This window comes from Phlebotomus papatasi, chromosome 3 (assembly GCF_024763615.1).
Source record: "Phlebotomus papatasi isolate M1 chromosome 3, Ppap_2.1, whole genome shotgun sequence".
Taxonomy (NCBI): Eukaryota; Metazoa; Arthropoda; class Insecta; order Diptera; family Psychodidae; genus Phlebotomus; species Phlebotomus papatasi.
The window spans coordinates 35825-63645 of NC_077224.1; the positions used below are offsets into that span (position 1 = coordinate 35825).

The 27821-nt window shown below is 32.2% G+C and overlaps 1 protein-coding gene across 2 annotated transcripts; it reads right to left on the bottom strand.

The window, feature by feature from the left end:
* On the bottom strand, nt 1-26428 carry LOC129806391 (uncharacterized). Of its 2 annotated transcripts, XM_055854946.1 has the most exons (5): nt 26322-26428; nt 19491-19527; nt 15512-15756; nt 5225-5303; nt 1-228 (listed from the first exon to the last, which is right to left on the bottom strand). In XM_055854946.1, exons 3-5 carry the CDS (start codon nt 15630-15632, stop codon nt 162-164), a joined length of 267 nt encoding a protein of 88 aa, XP_055710921.1. In that variant the 5' UTR covers nt 15633-15756; nt 19491-19527; nt 26322-26428; the 3' UTR covers nt 1-161. The 2 variants fall into 2 exon arrangements, with proteins under 2 accessions (XP_055710921.1, XP_055710920.1); XM_055854945.1 differs by lacking the exon at nt 19491-19527.
* Between the last annotated feature and the right edge of the window lie 1393 nt (nt 26429-27821).

The following is a 27821-nucleotide window of genomic DNA, read 5'->3' on the forward strand; positions in this document are numbered from 1 at the left end:
ATTATCATCAAGTTTACTCACCATTTTCACTTGTTAAAGCCAATGTGTAATTGTTGAATATATTGCAATGATTTTGAGAGACATTCAATTCCGCTCACAAATCACATTCGACAGCAATGTTGGATGAAAATGATACAAAGATCTCGCAAAATGCTTCCACCTTACGCTGTAATATAGTATTCTCTTCTTTTCTGACATTTTTCTCGCATGATGTAGCACAGTGCTAAGCTGAAATGAGAATAATAATTTTCTTTTAGTGAACTTCAAAAATAAAAAAAAACATTCACAGTTTACTGGAAGTGAGAGCGGTTGGGAAACTTTTGGGAAACTACACAGAACAATGTTTCCTTCTTGTTTAATTTTTCAATTTAATTTTACAATTTTATTCTGAAGTGGAAAGTTTGATGATTCCTTGAAGACATTGTCATTGAAAAGTATGTTTAAAAATATTATAATAACGGAAGAAAACACAAGGACGTATTTGAATGCGCAAAAATTAGAACATTGCAAGAATTCTTCTCCATAAGACCCGCATTTGGTGGGAAGTAAAGCGGTCTGAAGACTTCAGATTTAATCTTAGTTCCCAAGAGATATGAATTTTCTATAAAACGAAATAATTTTTGTTTTCAAGATTGTCAATCAATTGTTATACAATTCTGAATAACTTTAATAACTTTTCCCAAATACCTTGCTTATTGAGAAATTACAGCATCAGTTGAGGGTTTATGTGGATCACGCAAACTAAAAAAAACCGCACATTTTGGCTCCACACAAGAGTATTCTAAGTCTACAACGGTGTAGAAAGATGGTATCATTGCATACAAAAAGCTTAAATCTACAAAGCGTCCCAAATTTGCGGAATGCTCGAACTCACGAGATAGAGATTTCCGTGAATTAGTTTTTCGCATGATGTTTTGGTGCTTACTGGTCTACTAGAGATCAAATCGATCACATCAAATCGGTATTTAACTCATTACCGATAAATACCAATGCAGCCGGATTTGAAATTTCAATACCTTTCCAAAAATCCAAATTTAACCAAATCGGTTGAAAAATGAGCCCTCCAAAGTCGTTGACTTTTCACCTTTTCAAAATGGCAGATTTTCCCGTCAAAGGCATGTTCGGACTAAATGTTCGCCTGGACTACATCTAAAATATATCCGAAAATTATTGAAAAAGATTGATGAGGGAGAGGGAAAAAAACGTGTAGAGATATTGTTTTTTTTTTTTTATTGGGAGTCATCGAAGACCGGAAGTCGATATCTCTTACCCTTTAAGCTCCAGAATGGTGACAAGTTAATAAAAGACGATTATATGACTGCTTTCTCTTTGAGTTCGATCCGTTCGAGCAGTAATTTAACTAAAGCTTTTAAGCATGTGAATAAAGTACAACATTTCAACTATATTTTCAAAAATTTTAATTTCAAAATTTGTGCTGTTTCTGATTCCTTTTGACCCATGTAACCCCTTAAGTCACATACATCAACTTTTTAGCCTGAAACCCGTGTACTTGAAAAAATTATAGAAGACCTATATAGTCACTATCTATAACCGTTTTACCTATAATTCTTTAATGACAGTCTTGAAATTAGTTTAGACATTAGAGTAGGGGAAAGCGCGCTATTTCCGGACGAATCAAGCTTCGGACAACTTAATTTTTTTCTATGTTCTTCATGGATTTGATCCATGGCTATTTACTGGAAATTTGAGGCATTAATTAAAATAATGTATATATTAATTATCTTTTTAGAAATAGAATATTACGATTTATAATTTTAATTTCTGCAAAACAGTTAACAATCATCCCAAGTAGCAAAAACTCGTCCTTATTACGTCAATTTGATTAAGGGGTTAATTCACAAATTCAGCTAATTATTCATTTAGCTGATTACAGAAGTTTCCAAAACGCTCTTAAGCTGTTTTATCAGATGATTTAGGATAACTTGACAATTCATATAAAATGTAAACGATATCCTCGGCATATTTTTCATAGTTTTTTCTTCAAAAGATACAAATATGACCTTTTTTATTTTTTTCTTCTTCTATTATTTGTTTTCTTCTGGGAATAAAAAAAATTTCTGAAATGCTGCGCAAAGCTGAAGAACAATCAGCAAAACCCAAATGTAGACAACTGTAAGAGCACCACATCAACTTTTCGGAGGGATCTGAAGGAAATCAACTCAAGATTTGTCATTCATATATTCAAAATCCTGAAGACTTGTCATTTAGCCTGTTTTTTTAGGCTCAAGTTTGTGGCGTGTTTTCTATACACAAGTCTTTTCCGAGTCTGCATCCGGATGTTTTTCCAACTTGGATATGAATCACGTATTATTAGGTTTTCATACGACGCTTTTGAATACGTGCCGTTATATCTCCCCTGTCCTTATTTGACCACCTTATTCATCTACTCTCTACGGCCACTTAAAAGGAAAAAAAATCTACTATGACTGCACAGCACATGTAGAAATTTTTAATTGTTTTTCCTGACCAATTACATTATTCATGAACATCTCATGTCTCCCATAATAATAATAATAATAATAATATAATAATAATAATAATGCTGGCACAACATTCCATATAGGAACTAGGCCTTCCCCCAAGGGGATTTCTAGACATGCATTATTATTTTTTCTTATACGGGATGAGATTGTCAGTCCCATGCCCGTGGAATCAAGTGCAGTGAAGCTCACTGGATGCAATCCGAACACCTTTAACGCCAGAAAAATTCCTGGTGACCTAAAGGGGATTCGAACCCGGGACACTTGCATCATAGAGCGAGTGCTCTACCACTTGACCCATTGAGTGCCCCAAAATTTAAGTGATGTCTCCCATACAACACTTAAATTTAAATTTGCTTCATTCACAGCGGGAGCTTAAAAAGCGAAAATTGGTTTCGTCTTTTGACACCTATATCACCGGAAAAATCGCCATCTCGAATTATTCAAGGTCAACTGCCTAATTTTCACCCAATTTGGTCAATTAATTAATTAAATGGTTAATGACTTTTTGAAACCCTCTTCCTAAACAATTTTTAACTTCAAGATGGTTTTGAGGTGATTTATAGACAAATTTAATTCGACAATCGACAATAATTTTATATGCACCAGACAAATTTGGGACGAAAAGGAATATGAAGCAGAGTTCTTTCTCGGGAGTTCGATCATCAGCTCGCAAAGCCTCGGACGCTTTACCACCTCTTTTCTTTGTGTTGAAAATCCAACCACCAAGGCTCATTTCAATATAATTCCTCACATAACCATTGAGTATTTAATACTTTTAAACAACTTCTTAGTGTAAATCTAGTAAAATTTTAGTCGTTCTGCAGACTTAGTAATAAAAACGTTAAAATAACGTCTTCATGGCCTCATGTTATACCAATATCTCAATGTAAAAATCCTACATGAAGTCATATTTTTTCCAATAAATTTTCTAATTTGAAACGTATAGGAAAAGATATGTAGGGAGAAGTGAGGCACTTTTGAATGTGAGCAGCTTTGAAATTAGGCATTTTTCTTTAATTTTGAAATGGAACTAGACCTTTTTATGATATAATTTAGTTCCACAAACCAATTGTTAGGCTAAATTACATGATTAGGCTCAATTTCGTTTGAAAATACTCTGAAAAAAAAAACTTTTGTCAAATAAACAATATAAATTTCTCGAAAGGATGTTCTTCCATGAAGAATATAAAAAAGAGAATTGTCAATTAGAGCAAGTGAGTGATACTCAAATCATATAGTTTTCTCCGGAGTGGAGATAGGAAAAATTCCTTCCATGGACTGTCCACTCAATTGTATGCACTATACCGTTTCCAAATCTCGCAACCACGAGAGTAAGCGATTACAGTACTCAAAGCAATTGGTGAAGGTCGTGTAGCAAGTCAAGCAGAGCATGTGGCCTCTAATAGCTCAGTTGGTAGAACACTCGTCTTAACGAGAGATCTCCAGTTCGATCCTTGGTGGAGGCAAGAATTTTTTCCTATCTCCACTCAGGAGAAAACTGGATGATTTGAGTTTCACTTGCTCTGATTGACGATTTTCTGCACATTAAACAAAAGTTCGTAAAAAATTCTCAATATAGTAAAGTTTTGCCAAATCGAGGGCTAACTGGATCTTGTTGATAGTTTGTGAAAAGGATGTTTTACCATATCAAATGTGAGGAAAATTTGTCTAATTGGTACACAACAGTCTTTTGACAAAATTTTAACAATATTCATTTCCCCACTTAAAAAAATTTTTTTCAGAGTAGGAGAAAAATGCCTAACTTCAGTGCTGCCCCAATTGAAAGGTGCCCCACTTCCCTCTAAGAGAGTTTGAAATTCTTTATCAATGAGCAGGTTTATTTTGCATCTTTTAGCTGTTTATAATGCAACAAAATTAAGCATTTGTATTTTTATGCAAGCGACATGCCCAGTAAATAAAACTGGGGGTAGCTCCGAACACTGCGATTTTTTTAGTCAGATATTAGACTTCAAAGGACAACATCTATATGAATTTATAGATACTATAGGGATGCTTGTATACATGTACATTGACGATATGGTCGTCATAGTCTAAATAGCTTAGAAATAAAAATTAGTGTTCGATACGGTGCTACATTATGTTCGGTGGTGCCCCAGTTTCCCCTAATGTGACTCCTATAGTCACACTATGTCTGTTGTCCCAATTTCTGTCACATTAATATCAGAATGTTTAAGTTCATTACAAAAAAATATATAACACACGAAATAAACTTGTCACTTTAAATTAAAAGATTATCTCAATCTTCCCTATACGTGATTTTTCTCCGGGTATCAAATTCGTAAATCTATGCAAAAAAATGTGATTCCATGTAGGAGTTTGACATTGAGCTATCGAAAAATTGAGGGATGACCATTACTTTTCATTTGAGTTTCAGCAAAAGTCGATTATAAAATTGCACTGGTCAGACAAAATGAACCAAATTCGGTTTAATTTGACTATCGTTGTACTCAAATTTTGAAATGAGATGCTCGTGTTATGTATAGTGGTTTTAATTAACTTTTCCACCCACTTATAGTTAACGTTGTACATCACCCATTGGATAAATAGAGGGTCATGTGCAAATACGGTAATATGGCAGAGGATTTATTTGAATCCCTACATATTGCATTGTGTTGTAAATTTTGCGCTTTGTTTGTCCTTTTGTTAATCACAATTAAATTTGTCGAAAGTTTAATCTACATGAACATAATTGCGCTCACCTGATTAGAATAGCAATTGTGATGCCCATTCCTATGGACACGTAGATAATTTCTTCATTTATTCCACTGTAGGAGCGTCCTAGTATGAGACAAAAAATGCATATATTTGAATATTTTAGGATTAATTTATGCACGATCCTCTTCTTTATTCATAAAAAGTGTTTTATGTATGCGAATAAAGTATCCTTCGATATTGAAAGCTTTGTCTTTTTGTACGTTTTTGCATCATGTATAAAGTTAAATGCAAAATTGTGGAAGACTATTACATATATATTGTAAATTGGATTATTTTTCAACAAAAAGTGGATATATGTAAATGTAAGTCATATTTACTCTATCAACTTATTCTATTTGCTGCTATGGCATAAGATTGAATAGAATACAATGGTATGCTTGTCAAGAAGTTTGTGACAATAAAAGACATTGTCAGGGTTGTGGGAAATGCACCCTTTGCATTATGTTAACGGTGTAAATATGCAGTAGCTGTTAATCTCCAATTCATTGTATCGTTCTGATATAAAAGGTCTTTAAAGAGCAACTGTCTACAAAAGTCTGAACAATAAGCGTAGAAGTGTCACATAGGTAGGATACAACAAAGTGACACTTACCTTACATTTATATTGCAATATTAAATTATATTAGATCGTTGTTGCCTATATATATTATCTCTATGCAGTTTATTTGTATTTTTCCAGCAGTGTAAAAGATTTTTGGACTTAAGACCTTGGTAAGGGGGGAAAACAAAAAAAAATGATTTTAGAAAATATACTTCGAATTCATATTCCCTTTTCATTTCAAAATTTGGTATACCAATTCAAGTTTTTAAAGTTTTAATATTCAGGAAAAATATAATGTGACAATGATAAATCACTCCAATAAATGCCCAACAAAGAGAGGAAGGCAAAGAACCTAATGAACTTTTCATTGAATATTTGGGTAAAATAATTAATTGCAGCACTAAACTGGTCAAAATCATGTCCTATAGATTAAAGATTATCACAATTTTATATATAGTAAGAAGAAAATATTCGCCATAGAGGAAAAAGCTTTCAAACTTCGCACACACTGTGGCTTCAAACACTTCATATTTTTCCCACATTCCTTTAATGAATCTGATTTAACTTTTTCTGGCAATGCGTGGCTTAAAACTAGCAATTAAAATTAAATTATTAAAATAAAAAAAATAAAATTAAAAACTAGAAAATAAAATATATTGCCACTAGGTCGATTTATTAAAGGACTAGGGTAAAGTGGTACAAGTTGGACAGTAGTACAAGTTGAACAATAATGGTACAATTTGAACAGGGCTTTTTGTCTTGATAAATTTAGAAATTCATTTTTATTTGTATATTTTTAATGCTTTAGTTTTATAATTTGGTTCCTTGTGCTTAAAAACAAATTTTGTACTGGATTTATCACGAAAAAAAGCCATGTCCAACTTGTACCGGCTAATTGTTCAACTTGTAACACTAATTCCAAATTATATCACTTTACCCTATGTAGAAAATATGAAATGTTATAGATGCCAGAGTGTGTGATAAACTTGATAGCCTTTCCCTATTTACCAATTCTAAAAAGTTTTAAAAAATTAATGATAATTACTAATTTATTATACTATAGTAATTGGTTTGTAAAAAAATATGTGTGCTAATTACAATCAAGTCCTTTATAAGAAAATTAATTAATGAAAAGAATGTAAATAGTTTTAAAACAAATGAACTGTTCAAATTTTCAGTAATAAATTAAATTAGTTTGCAAACAAATTAAGATTGACCAGGTACTTCATGAAATTTTTAGCAAAGGGAAAATAAAGTGTTTTTTTTAACACCTGTTAGCATATTAAAAAATAATTATGTAAATTAGATCTTATATTTTTTGTAAAGTTTTTTTTGGGTTTTTATAGATCAAAATTTAGCCTATTATTTCTTTATTATTGCTTTATCTTGCCAAAAACATTAACAAATCTAAATGAATTTGGATGGATTTTCTGTTCAGTATCGCATTACACTCTGTTTGCCTATGAAGACTTTCAAATGATTACATAGCCTCGTCTAAATAGTAATGAAAATAATAATTAAAATGGACTTAATATAGTGCTGTTCAATACCTATCACAGAAAGTTCCATGTATTAAGTCTATGTATTAAGGTCTGTTTATTAAATCATAGAAATATTTGCAACTTATGATATTCTTTATTGCGAATTGTGCAGAGAAACATTCAAAACATTCACAACATTCATGAAATAAAATCGTAATATTAGATTAGATATGTCTTAGGTTCACGAGTTGTGAACCCCTTGATGAGAATTTTAAAAACATTATTATAAAGGAAAATATGTGGTTCTTATAGAAGCGGTATTGGCTAAATTTCCGAATGTCAAAATCCCGAAAGCCAAAACCCCCAAGAAATAAAATCCCGAATAGGTCGAAATCCCGAAACCCACAATCTCGAAAAACAAGAATTTCAAAGAGCCAAAATCTTGATAGGACAAAACAAAAAAAACCAAAATCCCGTTCGTTAAAGTCCTGAAAGTGCTAAATTCCCAACAACAAAAATATCGAATGGTCAAAATTCTGAAAGAGACGAACTTGTTCGGAAGATTATGTGTGGATAATTTCCTATGACAGAATTTTTTTGGCCTACAACAAGTGCGGCTGCATTTAAGAGAGTACCTATTGCAGTTTTAAGAATTCGGGATTTTGGCTTTCGAGATTTTGACCTTTCGAGATTTTTGTTCTTTGGTAATTTAGTTTCGGGTTTTTTACACATTAGAGATTTCGTTTAATTCGGGATTTTGGCGTATTCAAGGTTTTTGCTATTTGGTATTTTGGCTTTTCGGGATTTTGACTTTCGGGATTTTCAATTCAATTCAATTCAATTCAATTATATATTTCTCCTCAAATCCTGCTTAGTTGCGTCTGCCGCCGACTTACCACTACCGATCTCATCAGGTAAACGGCAAAAACCCTGAATCATAGATCGTATATGCCAGAAAAATGTTGTGTGTATACAATAAAATTGATTTACAAACATTTTTAAATAATGGATTAATAGAGTTTCCAATATCTCGTGGCATCGGAATGTGAGGAACAAGCAGATTGAGGGAGGAAGCGACAGCTTGGCCGATGTGGCACGTGTTGCTGTCACTGGAAAGGAGAATAAGATTGTAATGCGGGATTGATATGGAAGACCGGGTTCGGGAAGCAGGACGAAGAGAGGCACACACAGAGGGTCCGAATGTAATTTTGACTCTCGGGATTTTGGCTTTCGGGATTTTGGCTTTGGGAATTTTGACCCATTCAGAATTTTCCCTATTCGAGACTTTGTCACTTTCAGGATTTATCGTTCGGTATTTTAGTCTCTTCGGGATTTTGGCTTTCGAGATTTCGACCAGGACCCCTTGGAAGTTAACCAATTTAAAAAATGTGTTTGAAATATTAACTAAAAATGTGATTCATATGTTGGAATTAGCTCCTGTTACAGTTTAATTAGATAATTATATGAAAAGTAGAAATTAAAATAAGGGAAGAACACTACTGATCGGAATGTTAAGAGACAAGAGCCCCAAAATACTACTCCCTCCGTTCCGAAGTAAGTCAAACGTTTTGAAAAAATTCTTGTTCCGAAATAAATCAGACGTTTGAGAAAAAATTGGGATTAAGGGAAAGTTTGTTGGTAAATGTTTTGCATCAACAATTATTTGTCGTAAAGAACTATTTATTGTTAATGTTCAGAACAAAAATTGGGGTCGAGTCTTGATGATAAGTTGAGGAACGAATGTCTTAAAAACGTCTTATTTTTTGCGTTTTATTTTCAATCTATATTAGGTGCAAAATGTTAGAGATAGAGGCTTGGGGCCTTCACGGCACCCACACATAAGTCGACCCTGGGACCATTAATAAGTTTCTCATTTTCCCTCCATACCCCCATTCTCCTGAAAAAAAATCGCACGACATGTTGTCGACCAATCCCAAAAAACATGGTTTTGAAGGGAAAGGGGAGGGGTGGGGGGAAAATGAGGGACATATTAATGATCCCAGGGTCATCTTATGGAGAGGGGTCCGCCGAAGGTCCTAAGTGCATACTAAAAATTTAGAACAAATTCTAGCATGTAATGTTAATCACAGTCAATTTTTTAGTAATTAACTATCTACCGGAGCTCTCTGAAAAAAAAAACGCGAAAAATGGACAACTTCAACATATGGATTCCTCAACTTACCATCGTGGTAGGATCCCCATATTATCCCTGATCATCGAGGATAGTTCATACATAAGATATTTGCAAATAACAAAAACATTCTCTGAAACCATTCCTCATAATCCCTAGTACGACTTATTTCGGAACAGAGGGAGTACTAATTTATTATACTATAAATATTCAAGACTCGAAGTCGATATCTCCACTAACTTAACTGATAGCAAAGCCAGTAGAAAAGAAACAAGGAATATATTTTAAAAACCAAATTGTTTAACCAAGTCTAATTTCGTGACTTCTTTTGAAATTGCACTTTAATGCACTAAAATGTTTTACAATTAAATCACGGTTGTTATTCTTTAGAATTATGAATTTATGAAAGGACCCCACTATCCCCTATTTATTTTCTCGAAAAGCACCAGATTCACAAAATTACATTACAGTAGTATAAAGACACGGGATTTTTATATTGCTTTGAGTTTCAGCAATAAAATATTCACTGTAACATTAATGTGTCCTTGTTGTTCCTTTGTTAGGAGAATGTTTAGCAACTTGTAATATTTATTAATGTTTTTTGTTTGGGGTAACTTTTATTCTCTTTTTATTGACCTTATTATCTAGCTTCAATAAAACCAAATGGCATTTTTACAAATTAGAGAATCATCAAAAATGTTACCCGTTTTTGTTTTTAACGTATGATGAGCCACAAAGATGCGGTCATTTATTCATAAAATATGTTTTAATGCTTTCGAGCTTTTAAGTCACCGCTAAATTTAATGTCGTTGCGATTTAAATTTTGTGATAGACTACAATTACTTATACTATGAACAATAGCTTTAATAGGCTGTGTTCAAAGGAGATAAGTTAGGAGAGAATTAAACATTATATATGCGCTCCTGTCGATGACAGAGATGGAAACTCAACAGGAATATGGATTTACCTAAAAGTGCTTCAACTTTAGAACAATCGATTGAAGTATTCGCCAGGATGGCGTGATGGAGACATTCACAAGGAGTACAACTGGTGATTATATTCCAGTTTGGCCTCAATTTTTATATCATTCGCAGAAGAATCTCTTTTTTTCAGTTTTTTCCTTGGCACAATTGAAAACATTTTCAAATAGGAAAATAGTTTTTCTGTTGCCTTCACAGTTAGTATTGGAAACGCTCCAATGGCTCTATTCGCATTTTAAAGATAAATACCAGGCAACTGTAATACTTACTGGGGCTTTAAGCCATATATTTACCTTATTAGACATCATTGTTATAAAGAAAACCTTTTAGGAGGACGAAAAATGTTGCCAATTTCCATAACTATATATTATGTACAATTGCTCATGCAGTATTACAGAAGTGTATAACATTTTTATCTCTTGTTGGATACTGTTATCTTTCAGTAAGAAATTTTGTTGCAGTTTTCAAATTATTATTTCGTGGTTATTATTATTTCATGGATTTGTAGAGGAAGAAGGGGGTGAGAGGGAAAGAAAAAGCCATCTTAGATAATGTTTACTTATGGGAGGGTCGTGTAAGACCGGAAGTCGATATCTCTTACCATTTTGCCTGTAACCATGTCACAAGTTGAAAAAAGGTGAATTATATAACTGCTTTCTTTTTGAGTTCGAGTAGTAAAATTGATAAAAACCTGATAAACAAAAATGTTCTTATTATGTGTTAAATATAAACATATTTTGCTATACCTTGTGAATTTCGTAAGTTGAAAATGTTCTAGAAACACCAAGACTTTCCCTTAAAGAAAATGTCGAGAAACTGATCAAAAAATGATCAATTGACCAATAAATGGAAAAGAAAATGGTCTTTAGAGTTTCAAGACCTTTTCTGTCAAAGGTTCTTTCAAAAAAATCGTCAAACATTCAATAGTAAAGTGATTTTGATTATTTTGGGACAAATGTGAAAAGTTTGGTTTCCTTAAAAGCTCCTTTAAGATGACATAGCTTTCATTAAAAAAAAGTTAATCTAAAGGTACCCCCAAGTTCTTCTAAAAAATCATTTTAAAAGGCTTTGCGAAAGTTTTCTTAAAAAAATCACCATAAATCCATTTTGAGTGCACGCACATTAAATGATTCTGAGCTTCTTGGAAAGCTCTTAAGGTTCAATAGAAAGGGAAGAGATCAGGAATTCTCATTTTTTTCATTATGTTTTTCTCAGTTTGTCTTTGGAATCTTTGTCTTAGGTATTCTTTATTTTTTTGGTCACTTTGTCTTTCAAAACCTCGTCCTTCATATATTTTTCACAAGTATTGAAAATTTCGTCTTCCGTACATACATTTTGACCGAGTATATTTTATAACTTTCCAGAAATTTCTCTTTGCCCAAAAAGTTTGCCTTTGCCCCAAACAGGCAATACTGATTGATAACTTCCTAAAACACAGAAAATTTCCCTTTGCACCAAATAGGCGACACTGATAAATTGCCTAAAACACAGAAAATTTCCGTTTTGTCCCAAATAGGCGACACTGATAACTTCCTAAGACACAGAAAATATCCCTTCGCCCCAAACCGGCGATATTGATAATTAAAGAGCTTGAAGTTCAATCACTGAGAAAAAAAGAGGGTGCGATTAACTTTTTTATCCTCGTAACTTTAACACTTTTTAGGTGTAAAAATATATCAACGTTTTTTAATGTTAATTTTACACCTTTTTAAGGGTAAAATTAACATGAAAAAGGTAAATTTAACCCCTAATACACCTAAAAAGCATAATATTTACACCGATTTCGGATCAATAATGCAGGGTAAAATTAACATTTCCGGAATGCTATTTTGACTTTTTCGGATTTCTTTCAGTGATCCTAAACTCAGACCCGAGGTGCATAAAGCCATTACCTTTTTAATTTCATATTTTATAAAATATAAGGTAAAGTGCCCTTGAGTCGACCGGTTCCTCGACTCGACCGGTATATATATATATATATATATATATATATATATATATATATATATATATATATATATATATATATATATATATCGATATATCGATATATCGATGTAGATAGGGGGCAACGGCCCCACTCTGCCTCCCTCGCTGCGCTCTTGCATGCAATCCAAGTTATGTTTTTTTTTAAGATTCTTCTTGAAAAATGTGCAAATGAACATACACCTCTGTAATACTGAATGAGCTATGTACTACATACTAAGGAAGGATATTGCAATCCCCTATACATATATAAATAGATTACTTCATTTAATTAACATGATAATTATAATATGTGACCTAGTATGAACTCGAAGGCACTGAGTTCGGAAGCTCTTATAACTTATGCGAAAATATATCATTTCACCTACAGTAAAGTAATATTTTTCCAACAATAATCTTATTTATTAAATTTCTATAAAGTTTTTTTTTATCTTCGTATAAATTGCATATAAATCTAATAATGTTTTACTACATAAAACGACCCAGTACATGCTAATTGAATGTAAATATGCAAAACAGTTGGTTGAAGCTTCCCTCACTACATGCTAGTTGCTACTATATGTAGAAGTTTTATATACAGAGTGTGACTACAATATACTGTAAAAGGCTAACATTTATTTTAGGATTGAGTAAGTATTTTTGGCCAATTTAAGTTTTAATAACCTTCTCACTTTTGTAATTTTTATACGAATAATCAAAATTTTGTATTGATGTGCTTTGAAGCAGTTTATCCACAGAACTTTTTGGATATTTCAATGAATTAACGCGTTTTAACCGTCACTGAAACTTGATTTACATAGTTTTTCTGATCAAAAAAAAATTTCTCACCTAGAATTCAAATCACGAAAGAGAATGAAGAGAAATATTATCAAAACCGACGCGATGTCAAACTTTCCTTATGTAACTTTGTGCACAAATTCGGAAGTGCAGAGATCCTAATACCCTAGACATATTTACGACTAAAGCCGAGAGATGGCTTAACTTAATTATACTCAAAATAATAATTTGACTAAATTCCTATCAGTTTCCCACTAATTAAGCCGTTTTTCGGCTTATTATTTATTCCGTTTTTTCCGGGCCTCTAGAATTTATATTAAATCCTGTTTCCTCAAGAATAGTATCTTTGGTGTGTAAATAAAGTTTTGTTACCAGTTCTTAAGTCCATAGTGCGAACTTTTTGGCAAAGAAATGAAGTGTAGATGGTTTTCAGAGATAAACTGCAAAAATTATTTTCCATATCTATGAAAAGCTCGAATCTGAGGCTTTCTCACAGTAAGTACTTCTTGAACTTTCTTTATTTTCTGATTTACGACCGAGGAACACAAAAAATGTTCTTCTACAAAGCGAAAAAGCATATAATTCTTTTTTTGGCGAATCTCGCGAAATTGGATATTAAGTTGATAATGAGTTTTCAATTTAAGAAAAGGTTGGCAATGCATACCGTTGAAAAACAAAAAGACAGACATATATCTTCTAAAAATAATAAGTTTGTATTTTCTTACTTGTCTCTTGCGCTTTGCGCTCCCAATTGATGCTTTAAATCATTCATTTCTTATTTGGAAATATAAATTATTTTAATCATAATCCTAGATTATCCTTTATGTACTTTGGGCATGGGACAATGAATATTAATTATTATTGTCTGCAAAATACTTCGACTCGTGACTTAGATGCTAATATCTATATACTTTGACAATATTTACTATATTTATCGGTTTACAATCAATTGAAACTGATAAATAGCTGAGGAATAATATAATTGATTTTTGGATAAAAATTAGGATAAAATTCTGATAAAAATTTGAACAGATTCATAACCTATTGGAACCGGTACAGACTTGTCAGAAATTCCAAGAACTAATTCAAAGACCTTTCCAACTAGCTCAAATATGACCCTAATCGATTGAGAATTTGGCTCTCTAGAGTCTTTTAAACGTTTGACCTTGGAAAACTGTTATAGGAATGATTCTACAATATTTCCTTAAATTAGAATAGGAGAACAGATTTTCTTGATAGATCTCGTGTTCGCTGGTGAAAAACATTGTCAACCTCAGCTCATCTTTCGATCTCGATAATCAAATTTTCAGTGGTCAACTAATTTTATTTAATCCTAAATTTAGTACTAAATTTATTTAGTTGACCACTGATGAAGGTCCATATCGGGACGGGAGCTAAAGCTTTGTGTAAGATCAAAAAAGTCTTTTCTTCGGCTTTAAAGTGTTAAAAGTTAAAAAAAATGCATTATCAAAAGTTTCCTGAGACATCCTTCTACTTCTTTAGAATATTTTTTAAGGTTTTCGAGAATAATCATAACTTGTGTTTAAGTAAAATTCACTTCAATTCTGGAGAAAGTACTGAAATTGGTATAATTGGTGAAAACGTGTTTTTAATGAAATACTCAAGAAATTCCTAGGATTCTCCAGCATGGAAAAAAAATCATAAAACTCTTCGTAAATGTTTGTGAATTCCCACCGAGAACTAACGATATGCTCGTAAAGCGTATAACTCACTAAAAAGTTCGTAAAAGTTTGTACTTTTTCTTTTACAATGATTGTTCGTAACATGATCACACTTCACGAGCATTCTTTGTTCTTTTACAAACATTTATTTGTAAAATTTGTTTCGACAGACCAGCAAAAAAGTACGAACAAATATTTGCAAAAGCACAAAAAATGCTCTTCAAGTGCTCATGTTACGGAAAAAATGTTTGTAAAAAAGTGTAAACTTTTACGAAGTTTCTACTGGATTATGCGATTTACGAACATTTCGTAAGTACCCAAATTTATAAACATTCACGAATAATTTTAAGAATTTTTTTTATGTGTGGATAAGTGATAGGGATACTGCTTCAAAGCACCTCTGCATCTTCATGCAGATTTGTATCAATTAAATTCAAAATTTCAAGGAAGGTCATAAAAGCTTAAAGTGACCGAAATTACTTACTCAAACCCACATCATTTTGTAAATAAAAGTCGGTGAACTTCCTTCTAAGTACTCCTATTCCACCGAAGGACGTGGACGGAGTCTAGTCAAACTATAGGTCTAACGCCCTGGTTCAGGTGCTGAAAGTGATTCTTCAGTGGGCAGTTGAGGGTTAACAAACACCTTTCCAATCTACATAATTAATGCCAAGTACTTTACATTGTACTCACCACTGTAGTAATTGTTATTGTAGCCAATTTTTCCAGCTACTCTCGTACTCACGGGCTGCAACAGACTACATAGGATAACACTGACTAGCATCCAAATCGTAAATATTGCAGAGCGCCACATTCTGTTCGGTATTATTGCCACAAAGTCATAAATAAAAAAAAACAATCGAACTTTATGCTTCTCCAATTAATTTTTCAGCCATTCGACGTTTATTTGGCTCGGTAGCACCCACCAAAAGATATTCCTGAAAATAAATTTTTATATCAAAGTTTCAAAATTTATTGCTCAATGTGTAGAAGAGGAAAAATTGACAAAATTTTTTTTGCTCTCTTTATTGAATTATAATAAACATCTTTGATGTTTTATTCAGTATAACTCAATAATGATGATGTAGTCTTGAGAGGTTCTATATAATGGTTTGAGTAATGTATGTAGACTTTTAGTAAAAACAACAATTTTTCATATGATGTCTGCTAGAGAAAATTGCTGCTCTCAAAGTCAGCAGACGTAAAAAAATGTAAAAGAGAACATATATGGATGTACTTGTACATAAGATACATACATTTATTAAGTTTCATGAAAAACATGAGACAAAAGACCCAGAGAAAATCAATAATTCCGCGTGTTAGCCATTTTACTCTAGGTGAGAAAGATAAATTGACAAACTGTTTGAGGTTGGCATTCCTAGCAAATCCATTCAAAAATATCTCTTCCCATCTCATCAATCCGCTCTTGTCACTTTGGGAAAATTGGTAAGACTATTTATAGTTTGATTTGGCCGTGCTACTTCTTTCGCAAAATTGTGTGTAACACATGAAGCGCTTTTTTCGCTTGTATATAAGTATATGTATTTATAAAGTTCTCCATGAAAAGCCAAAGTTTTTCTTTGCTGATAAATTGTTGTTATTATATGAATACATTTTTATGGGACTTATAGATTTTCAAAATTCTCAACACGGAAATGTGAGAACATAACAGTTTTATCGTACAAAAAATATTTCATTATCATTTTTCTCTTTTTACTTGTAATGTAAAACCATATGCATATATCCTATTTTGATGAAAGTATTCTCAGAGAAGTTTTTGAAAATTTCTAGAAGAAAATTTCTGGGAATAATGCGAAACTTTTTTATTTTTAATAATTAAGAAATTAGGCATTCAATTAAGAAGTTAGTTCCATCCTATTCTCTCATTGGCTAGAGCTTTAAAAAATTGAAAACTTTCAAAGCTTTAACGAATCGGAGAACACGATGGTATAAAATATATTATTCTTTAAGATTTAAAATAGATTTATTTATTTTTTTATGTATCCTATGAATAAGGAATCCTGTGTGGGAGTACTTGTAAGTGTGTTGAAGAAAGTACCCATGCTTGATACCATTGGAAGCTTCGTAATGACTAAATCTTTCTTATGTTTCTCAATAAACGTCACTCCGCAATATATTTTAAAAACTGGCCCTTTCCCATAGTTTTTAAAATATCTTTGCGATAAGTCACATATATATTGTGAAACATAGAAAATTTAGTCATTACGAAGCTTCCAATGGTGTCAAGCATGTGCACTTTCCCCTAGGTTACAGATTTATGTTATGTTATTTATTTATTTTTATGTAAGTGATTGTGAGTTAGTCACAGTTGTTTAATCCATGTAGGTTTTCGGTCATGATAGGCCTAGGGCCTGAGACCTGGGTAAAGAGGGATATCAAAAAAGGAATCCTGTGAAAGCGAAATCCTTCGCGAATCCTTTAGCGAACGTACACAACACAATTTCTGGGAATATTATAAACATTTCACAAAAACTACAAATTATAAATCGACTACAAAGTACAAAGAACAACAATTTTGCCCTCAAGTGAAATGCACTTTTGAAAAATATAAAATTCAGAAAACATACATTATTTTTTTGATTTTAAGAGAATAATTAATTCTCAAATGAATAGAGAGAGCAATAAATATTTATGTTATTTTTCAAACATTAATTAAATATGAATGAACAAAATAAAAATGCTATCATTTTGGTACATATTTGGGTCATATTTTAATAAAAGCAACAATATTCTTTAAATATGCTACATTATAAATCCATAAATTATATTTAATTAAATATCTTTTGATGTTTAGCAAGACTTTGTCAACACGATATTCATCTCAATTAAAAAACACCCGAATTGGAAATTTTATAAATTGACAAGTTATCATAAGAGCTGAATAAAAATAATTTATTGGAAATTGTAGTAATGAACCGAATAAAATACATTCCATTTAATGTGATTGTTTGCATTTAGCAAATAAGCAAAAAATTATGAAGAATTAAATACTTCATTATAAATGAAAACACAGGATAAATTCCTCGAATTAAAAGTATTACATATCACTAGGGGAAAAGCTCATACTTTTAGACAGGGTGCTTATAAGCATCATAAGCATCTTTTTGCAGAAGGGTTGTTTAGAAACGTGGTAAGCTGTTTATCGTCTTTGTTTCAACTAAAATTAGTCTTAATACGTTTAAGAATGAATTGATATGAATTTGACTCAAATTTTGGACGCTTCGGTTGGAATTTTGGACAGTTAATCTGCTTCAATATGATGTCCATTGTTTTTCATTTCAAGAATCTATGCTACCAAGTCTTCTTCCTGTTTATGTAAGGAACCGTAGAATGTCACAAGAAGTCCGGAAACTCTATACAATTCATTAAAATGAGTTGAATTCGGTACACCAAGTGCGCGCGGATTCGCGCATTACCTGGCCTTTCCGGGACCCTTTTAAGGTTTTTCTCACTGTATCTCGTTCATAGAGATGATGCTCTTTTATTTCTCTAGGCACTTATACAACACAATCATCGCAAAAGTTAAAACTTCACGAAATTTCGAGAAAAAAACCTCTGTCCAAAATAAGATCAATCACCTCACTGCTTAGAAAATGGCCCATATTTCACATGAAAAACGTAATTCACAAGGTAAATCTTACTCCAGGTTAAATGAACAAACCACTATTAACATGAACCTATACAATATTCAATGAATATTTAATAATATTACTCAAAAAATAGCGTGGAAAAATCGTTAGTACTTCACCACAGCTAAATAAAACTGATGTAATTGCTCACACTGAAGTTTCAACAAAGCAATTTTAACTCAAATCATATTCAAAATTTAACGTATCTAGTGTTAAAATCTTCCAAAATTAACAAATATTTAGATATAATTCATTATTCATCAAATATTGGAATAAAAGTCTATAATTTTAATCAATTTTTTTAGAGTAAAATTTTATCCTCAAAGTGTTCAAATTCAGCAACTGTCCAAAATTATAAGCTCTTCTCCTACTAGGAATGCTGGTCCACTGAAAAAATGATCGTCATAGTCCAAGTAGTTTAAAAATAAAAATGAGTGTTCGGTGCTACCCCATGTTCGGTGAAACTACTAACGACTTATGAAACAGATTTCATTTATTATAGATATGATTTATTCAGTAATCAAGTAATCAAAAATCAAGTTTGAAGTCATGAGATCGGCAGATCGGCATGAGATCGACATGAGATCGGCAGATCGGCATGAGATGGACATGAAATCAGCAGATCGGCATGAGACCGAATGAGATTGGCAGATCGGCACTATTTTTGAAAGAGATCGACAGATCGGCACTCAAGTGAACCGTGAGCGGCACAGTTATCTACCTTTTGAAAATTTCTCAATAAAAATCACATTAGAATACTTCAAATAATTCCACTATTATTAAGTTGAAATTTTTTTTGAAAAAATCGTTTCGACAAACGAGATGATGTGAAAAAGACTTTAGTAGAATTCCGGAAGGGCACGAAACAATGAGAATCAAGGTGGCCTACATATTACTCAAAGCTATGTCTATATTTTTATTAATTTAAAATTGTATTAGGTGAATTTGTTTTAAAAGTATTACTTTTCAAACCGATGATTTTGGAGCTTGCATGCAACTATGCCGAAATTTAGTACACTTACCCTACTTCTTTGTGGTTTACTTTTTCTCTTTGACCATCTGAAACAATGAGAAAATCTCAAAATTTCAAAATAGACCTTATTCCTACCCCATCTTACCCTATGCAAAAACTAAAAAAATCATGGAAATTTGAGGAACTAAAGCAGCCGAAATTGAAAGCTGGCCGAAATTTGGCACACTTACCCTAACCCTTTCAAAAATCAGAAAAAAACAGCATTTTTCGTCAAAGCTTTATAGTACTCTATAGTGCTTCTTCGTCAGTGGTCAAATTTATCTCAAATTTCACACTAACTACCCCTCTTGAGGATACACAAGGAAATTTGAGATATACTGGACATTGGTTAGAGACTATCTTGACCTCTGACCAATGTACCGCTTTTTTTGGAAATAGATAATGTTCTAAACAACTCCATAAAAACCTTCTTAATTTCTTAATTGATTTAGACGGGGAAATAAACAAGATTTCTAATAAAAAATGCATATGCATTTTACATTTCTTTAGAGTTCAACTCAATTAATTTTATTTGTACATTTTGCTCCACTCTGTATTACATTGTGATTTATATTCTATCATTTGGTTGATGGAAGACATCAATTATTGAGGAGTGCTCTATTAATGTTTGATTTTGTGTGACATTTGTGTGGTGGTTTCAGTGCAAGGGATTCACTAGGGGTTGACTATAGAAAGCGAGATTACGAAGTAAAAGTCTGTTCAAGGGTAGATTTTTGGCCTTCTTTTCATTGAGATCTATCTAAAAATAGTCCGACCCAGTGAGTGGATATAATATCAGAATCTTTTAATATCATTTTACACTCATATTTTCATCTTATTTTTTCCCATAGACGGTATTATAACGACCCTCTTATCTTTATGATACTTTCCTTTAATGTTCTCTTTTCCTCAGCAGAATAGTCCACTTGTAATTTTCATATAGTTATGAATTGAGTAGATTTAATGAAATTTTAGCATTTGTTAGATATTTCCGTTACAAGTTCTTTAATAAATAGTTTGTAAAGTTCATAATATGACAAGTTTTGAGAATTTCAGGAACGAGCATGAATTCATGAATATATCAATAAGGGTATAAGTAGATGGAGAAAACACCATCAATGATTCTGTCCCCTTAAGGTATTTGATAAGCTACAATTGCTTGAAGAATTTCTACTACTTCAGCATAACTTTATGAGTGGGAAGTATGTATATTTGTTTCAAAGCACGAGATTTAACCATTCTTGCGCGCAAACAATGTAATCTCCTCTTAATCCATATAATAACAGCCAATAATATTTCGGATTATGTTCTTATACCACCAATTCTCCCTTAGTTCACGTGCAAATTCACCCTGTTTAAGGACGTTCTACTAGAATTTTTGATTTATTGACAATAATTCATGTATCTCATGGATTAAATGCCATATACAGGGCCGATTTAATATTAATTTGTAATAAAATACAACCCTTCAAATAAAGAAAAATATGTGTACATTTACTTTATACATATTTGATTTAATTTACTGGCTGAAGCCATTTGTATGAAATGCGCAATATTAAAGCTTGCTCTTCATTAAATTGTAACTTTAATAAATAGCGTTAAAGTGTAACAAAAGAAAATTTGAACTTAAAGGTATTTATTTTTAGAACGTCATTGTTATTAATGTATGAGCTTAGATTGTCGCTCTGGAGCATATAGAGAATGTTAAAGTTAAAGCAAAAGTTTAAGCTGTTCTCAAATTGGAGTGTGAATTAGTAAAAAGTTCATGGAACATACCCAAGAAGCAAAATACAAGATACTTTTGTAGAAATTTTTATCTCAGCATATGTACGACAATTAAATTTAAAAACTGCATATATATTTTGATAAGGAAGCATGAGGCCTTTCTCTGTGTTAAAATGGATTTATCAGACAGCATGACTCTGTTCTAACTTTTTAATAAAAAAAAATGCGATTATAGCATTTGAAAGATTTAATATGGTTATATTCCTTGGAAGAATACTACGGATAGGACAATAGCACAGAGGAACTATTAAACGGGGTTTCCTATGGGAAGCTATAACTTAGCGATTTTTTGCCAATCTCCATTTTTTGTTTCTGCCGCCGACTTCAAAACCGACTTCACCGGGTAAGACGGCAGAAAATCCCGGATCACTAGTCGTATAAGCCGCTGATAATATTACAATAAGTGAAAAATAAATTGCAATACTTTTCCAAAAAATCCAAATTTAATTAAATCGGTTGAAAAATGAGCCCTCCAAAGTGGTTGACCTTTGACCTTCAATAAGTCAAAATGGCGAATTTTCCGGTCATAGGTATATTTGGGCGAAATTTTCGCCTGGACTAGCTCTAAAACATATCCAAAAATCATTGAAAAAGCTTGGGCCATTTTTTGCAAAATTCGAAAAACCTTATTTTTGACCTATTTTTAGGAGATAAGGAACGTATGAAAGGGGAGGGAGGAAAATAAAGAGGTTGGGTATGAGATAATGTCATTTAAGGATGGGTCGTCGAAGACCGGAAGTTGATATCTCTTACCATTTGAATTTTATATGCGTCAAAAGATTGAAAAAGTGCGAAAAACAGTTTTTTTAAAACAGAGCTATTATCGTTACTTTCCTGATCTATCACCGATTATGACCAATGCAGTCGGGTTCAGAATTTCAATACCTTTCCAAGATATCCAAATTTAACCAAATCGGTTGAAAAATGGGCTCTCCAAAGAGGTTGACCTTTGACCCTTAATAATAATTTAAAATAGCGAATTTTCCGGTCATAGGTATGTTTGGGCGAAATGTTCGCCTGGACTAGCTCTAAAACATATCCTAAAAACACTGAAAAAGCTTGGGCCAATTTTGAGAAAAACCAAAAAAACATGGTTTTTTGGAGGGGATAGAAGGGGGGTGGGGAGGGGGGAAAAACAAACTTCGAGAGATTTGGTTTTTTTATTGGGGGTCATCGAAGACTGGAAGTTGATATCTCTTACCGTTTAAGCTCCAGAACAGAGACAAGTTGAAAAAAAGTCGATTATATAACTGCTCTCTCTTTGAATTCGAGCAGTAAAACGTAAGAATTAATATTTCCTTCGTGCGTGGTGATATTTTTGTTTCATTAGAAATTGTTTATAAGGTATATTATGTAGAATGGTTGATTGCCCTAGCGTGGCCACTTAATGTTCACAGTTTGTCTCTTGTGCATTTTCACAAGGCACTCAGACAAACATATAATTATAATGCAGAAAGCTCCTTAAGCTCTATTCGGGAATAATTATAATTTACTCTTGTACGATCCTCCTAAATTTCTTTACGAAAAGTCTCTGAGACTAAACGATTCTGTGGAGTTCTTTAGTTATATTGAAATTTTGTTGAAAAGTATATTAAGTTGGCAATATACTCTTCCAACCTTTATTAATAACCAACTTTATTCCAACAAATTTTAACCAACTTTATTCTATAGTTGGAATAGCGATAAAGTTGAGTATATTTATACAACTTTCTATAATTATCTTCTAATTTATGATTGTGGGATTAAGCGAATTGATAATGTACTTCATAATTTATTTAATTTTATGTGCCGTAAGTTAAAATTTAATCAGATGAGCTTTTCCACGTGGAAAATACTTTGCGAAGACAAGTAATCAAGTAATTATGCTCATTATACAAAGTTCTCACAAAAGAGGAGCGACTAGGTATTTTCCAAAGGAATTTCTAAACAACGTAATGAAAATTTTACACCAATATAATGAACTTATTCAGTTTATGAACATTTTTGTGGATTTCACAAACTATTCTGTTACCCCTGTTACCCCAAACACCAATCTCCCAAACTTTCTTTTTGACGAATAAATGAGTTTTCTCGTTCAGCATCCCTTTTCAGAATAGTTCGCTTAACTTTTGGAGGAGGAATGGGTGGGAGTATCTTTTGAATCTCTGAACAAATTGTAAACTTAAATCATAGATCGACGGGAAAAGTAAAGAAAAAATAAGTGTTATGTTCTATTGAATCCATTCAAGAGTGTGAACACGAATGTTTTCATTCAAATGCAAATACATAAAATTGTATTGTAAAATAAAAGAAATTTTGGTTTTGTTCAGTTCAAGGATTTCGAGAATTCGCCATACTCGTAGAACGTAGAGAATTAAGGTCATTTTGAACTGATTAAACGTTTCCAAAATTTGGCAAAAATTCTTTACAAATTTAAATAGAATCAGTTCATTTTGATATGAATTTCATTATCAATCACCCCAATAAAGAATATTAGCTTGTATTTATCGTTATTAATACTCCAAAGGCACAGCTGTAGCCCCAATTTTTATCATAGAGTTTAAATTATTCAATATCATTAGATTTGTTAAATATTCTCTGAAAACCATTTAGAATTATGTCGTAAATAAGCATTGTATAAGTGATTTTGGTCGAATATTACCTGTTATTGCAATATAATGCTTTACAAGCAACCAAAAATGTTATTAGTCTTATTCCCAGGATACTAAATTCATTTTCCAAAAGCGGGGATGACCTAGTCGGACGACTCAAGCTTCAAACAACTAATTTTTACACCATGATTTTAATAAACTTGACCTATTATAATAATTTTCTTTAATAGCTATTCCAATTCATCAAATTTCCCGAAGAGATCCAATTGGTCAAATCCGTTAAGAACATAAAAAAAAAATTGCGTTGTTCGAAGCTTGACTCGCCCGAAGGTAGTGCGCTTTCCTCAATTGCTCCTTCTTGCCGAAAGATGTCAAGAGTCAATCAAAACAATATCGAAAACTTTGGAAAATTTCAGCTCAATGAACTCAATAAATATGCTGAATTTTGAACTCTATTAGTGCAATAAAAGTTTACCATTGTTTGCATTCACTCAGTCCTGAATTGAAACATTGATTGAAACGGGTCCCGGTCAAAATCCCGAAAGCCAAAATCCCGAACGCCAAAATCCCGAAAGCCAAAATTCCGAATGGGCCAAAATCCCGAAATCCAAAATCCCGAATACAGTTAGAGTCTCTCAAATCTGAATCTCTCAAATTCGAACGACCGACGTTTGGATTCAAAATGCCAATTGTGTGGTTATGTTGAAAAATTCTTATTCTGAATGAATGAAAATAATATTTATGTGCTTCTTCCTGAATGTTTACATACATTATTATCACATAAAATGAAAAAGAAGTATGTTACAACTAAGAATTGTAAGAAAGTACGGGAATTTGATTCAATTGATTCCTTCTCATTGTGACTTTTTTATTAAAATGTATGTGATGTCTATTTATGGAGAATACCGATCCCAACAGATCAGGATTCACTCCAAAAACTTACTACGTAAACAAGAAAATCGTTAAATTTTATATTATATAATTATATTTAAAGTGTATCAATCTTTTAATTTCTGTGACATTTTAGTCCTACTCGCACAAATAAGCAAGAGTCTACTGTATAATAAATATAACATTTACAATTTATCGATTGAGCTCTACCAGTTCACTCAAGTCTTTTATAAAATTCGTAAAAATCCAAACTTGATTGGAAAATGTAAAATTAATTACTTCTGGCTCACAGTTGTCAGACTTCGAGGAGTTTGGATTATATTCAATATGATTTATCATAAAAAATAGTAATTTTTTAAAATGTTTCGTCGAGAATGTTTTGACTGCTTTCAAAATTATCACAAGTAGAACTGACTAAAACTACATAAATAGCAAATTACCGCGTAAAATTTATCAAATCCAGATTTTCTTCTTGTTTAGATGATAATAAATGTATCAAGCTCCTCTCGAGGAGTATGTTTATAAATCAAAATGACACTGTAAAGAATCTTAGTTAGAATTCATTACTTAATAAAAGGTCAAGTTCTGTGCACAGTTACAATTAAGTCAAAATTAAGCTTTCAATGAACATTTTAATAAGGCACTTATTTATAATTAAGTTAGCTGATTTCAGTCCATAAAGCTCTTCAGTAAAAACCATAAAAATAACCAGAAGTTTTTACTTTATCAAAAATGTTTCAGTAATGCACACCAAAAAAATTCAATTAAATTCATATAAAATTCATAACTAAAGAAAATTGTAAATTCGATTTTGACTGACTATTTTTAATAAATTTCCTAGAATAAGGGCTCTCCAGAAGTTCAATTTATTTAAAATCGTATTTTTCTATACACATTGTGATCCATAGATATTACGAGTATTGCAATAGGGTATAACTAAAATATGTACTTTTTTCTAATATTTATCGCTAAGCAATTGAACTATGTATATTTAAATTCCGTATATTTTTCCTAGGATGTTCAATCTTTCTAAGCATCATATCAATAAACGTTTTGCGTTTCAGCTGGATACAATAGATATACGTTCTATATACATTTATTTACATTGAAAAAAGAGGAATTGATGCGAGGGTGGAAAATTGATGATTTTCCTACCCATTTTTCTACAATATTTCTTGGTTTTCTCACTTCTTTTAACATGCAATAGTCCCCAAGGAAAAGATACTCCAAAAATATTTGATGAAGATTTGCGTCAGAGTATTATCCATCATGGTTTAGAGAGCATAGGCGTAAAGAGGGTTTCCTCTTTCTATAAAAATTCTTAGAAATTGTCCTCTTTCGGTGGGAAACTGACGGGCCTTGTTAAATTTATGGGATTCCTCTGCTTGTGGTATGTGATTGAATTTTCGTGTAAAGCTCCACGAAGGAGAGATAAAAAGTCCTGTGGTGTGCCTTCCTTATGGTCACGTGTTTCACTTAAGCTTTTCATTTAAACTTCATTTCACCCCAAATTAATTAAGACACATTGTAGAATAAGCAAAAAAATCCACTCTTGAGAGTATCTTCCAAATTACCTCAAAGGAGAGAGATTTCACGTTGCGAGAAAAAGCTCAAAGCGACTACTCTCGGCTCCAGATGCTGCGAGACTAAAAGTAGCTTTTGTTGTCTACCCTCGACAGTGAGTGACGAAAGTTGGGGTGGAGACGATGAGAAGCTGCGCTTCCATAGAAACCCACCCCTCTCCTGTTCAATTTTGTTGAGTTTCACTCTGTCGGAGTATCTCGTGGTGGTCCGAAGCCCTAGAACAAGGGGTGAATCCCCAGCTGAGAGAGAAAGCAATGAGAGCAGGGACTTGAATATTCTAGATGTAAGATTACATACTAACTAAATGTAATGCAGATTTATGATTGAGAATAGGAACTTTAAATTTACATTCAGGAGAGAACTATAGAGAGAAAATTGAATTACCTAAAAACTTAACTGTTCCACACATTCGACATCATTTTGATGATTTGATGATATGCATAGAAACTCGATAGGGAAACGTGGAACGATTAGGAGAAACTTAAAATTTTTTGAAATGCAACGATTTTTTATTCATCTGCATACACATACTGAGTTTACATACTCATATTTTATGGTAAATTTCATTAAAACCCCTTAATAATGCAAAAACACATGATAACTAAGACAAACCATGGCAAATTTGAGCACATTTGCTTCATTTGATAATCATAATCAAACTTGAAAAATGTCAACAAACTTTTTTTTTAAATTTAACTCATTTCAATTAATGTAAATAGTCAAAAAAAATTGTTTTTTCCCCGGGTCATATATAACCCTAATGACGCGAAAGAGTTAACGAATAGTTCACAGATCAGATATGAAAATGTCACTTTCTTGTACAATTTGAAGGTACTTTGAAATACATTGCTCATCTTCTGGCCTTATTTCACGATCTGGGGCAGACGTCGAATTAGGACATTCATCGTCACTGTTGAAGTCTGATTTTTTATCAATTTCGCTTATTTCGCAGAAATCGACCATTTTACTCATTTTGGACAGTCTTCGTGTCATTTCAATTGTTTTCCATGATTAATATGTTGTAAAACAATAATACATACAGTAGAGTCTCGCTATAGGCCATATTTGGTTTCAAATTTGACACTTGGGTCGCACTATAGTCCATGTAATTTTTTAAAATTATCAACGATTTTTAGTATTGAAATTGCTCGACGGCTTCCACTTTCTTTGCGATTGTGGTACTTGTCCTTGCTCTCTTCATTGTGGATCACAATTATCACAACTACTTAATAAAGTTTGCCAAAAATATTAAAATAATTATGCATGTCGCATACTAAAAAACATAACCTAACTTAAAATCAGTGTTTTGAAATCAACGGTCGATAAATTGTGGACTATAGAGCGATAACTTATAGCGAGACTCTACTGTATTACCAGATCAAACAAAATAATTAAATAAAAAGATCGGTAATTTTTGAAAATTTTACGTCTAAATCGATAACACCGTCCAGAGGTGGTCTTACTTTTTTTTTTTTTATTTATCCATTGAA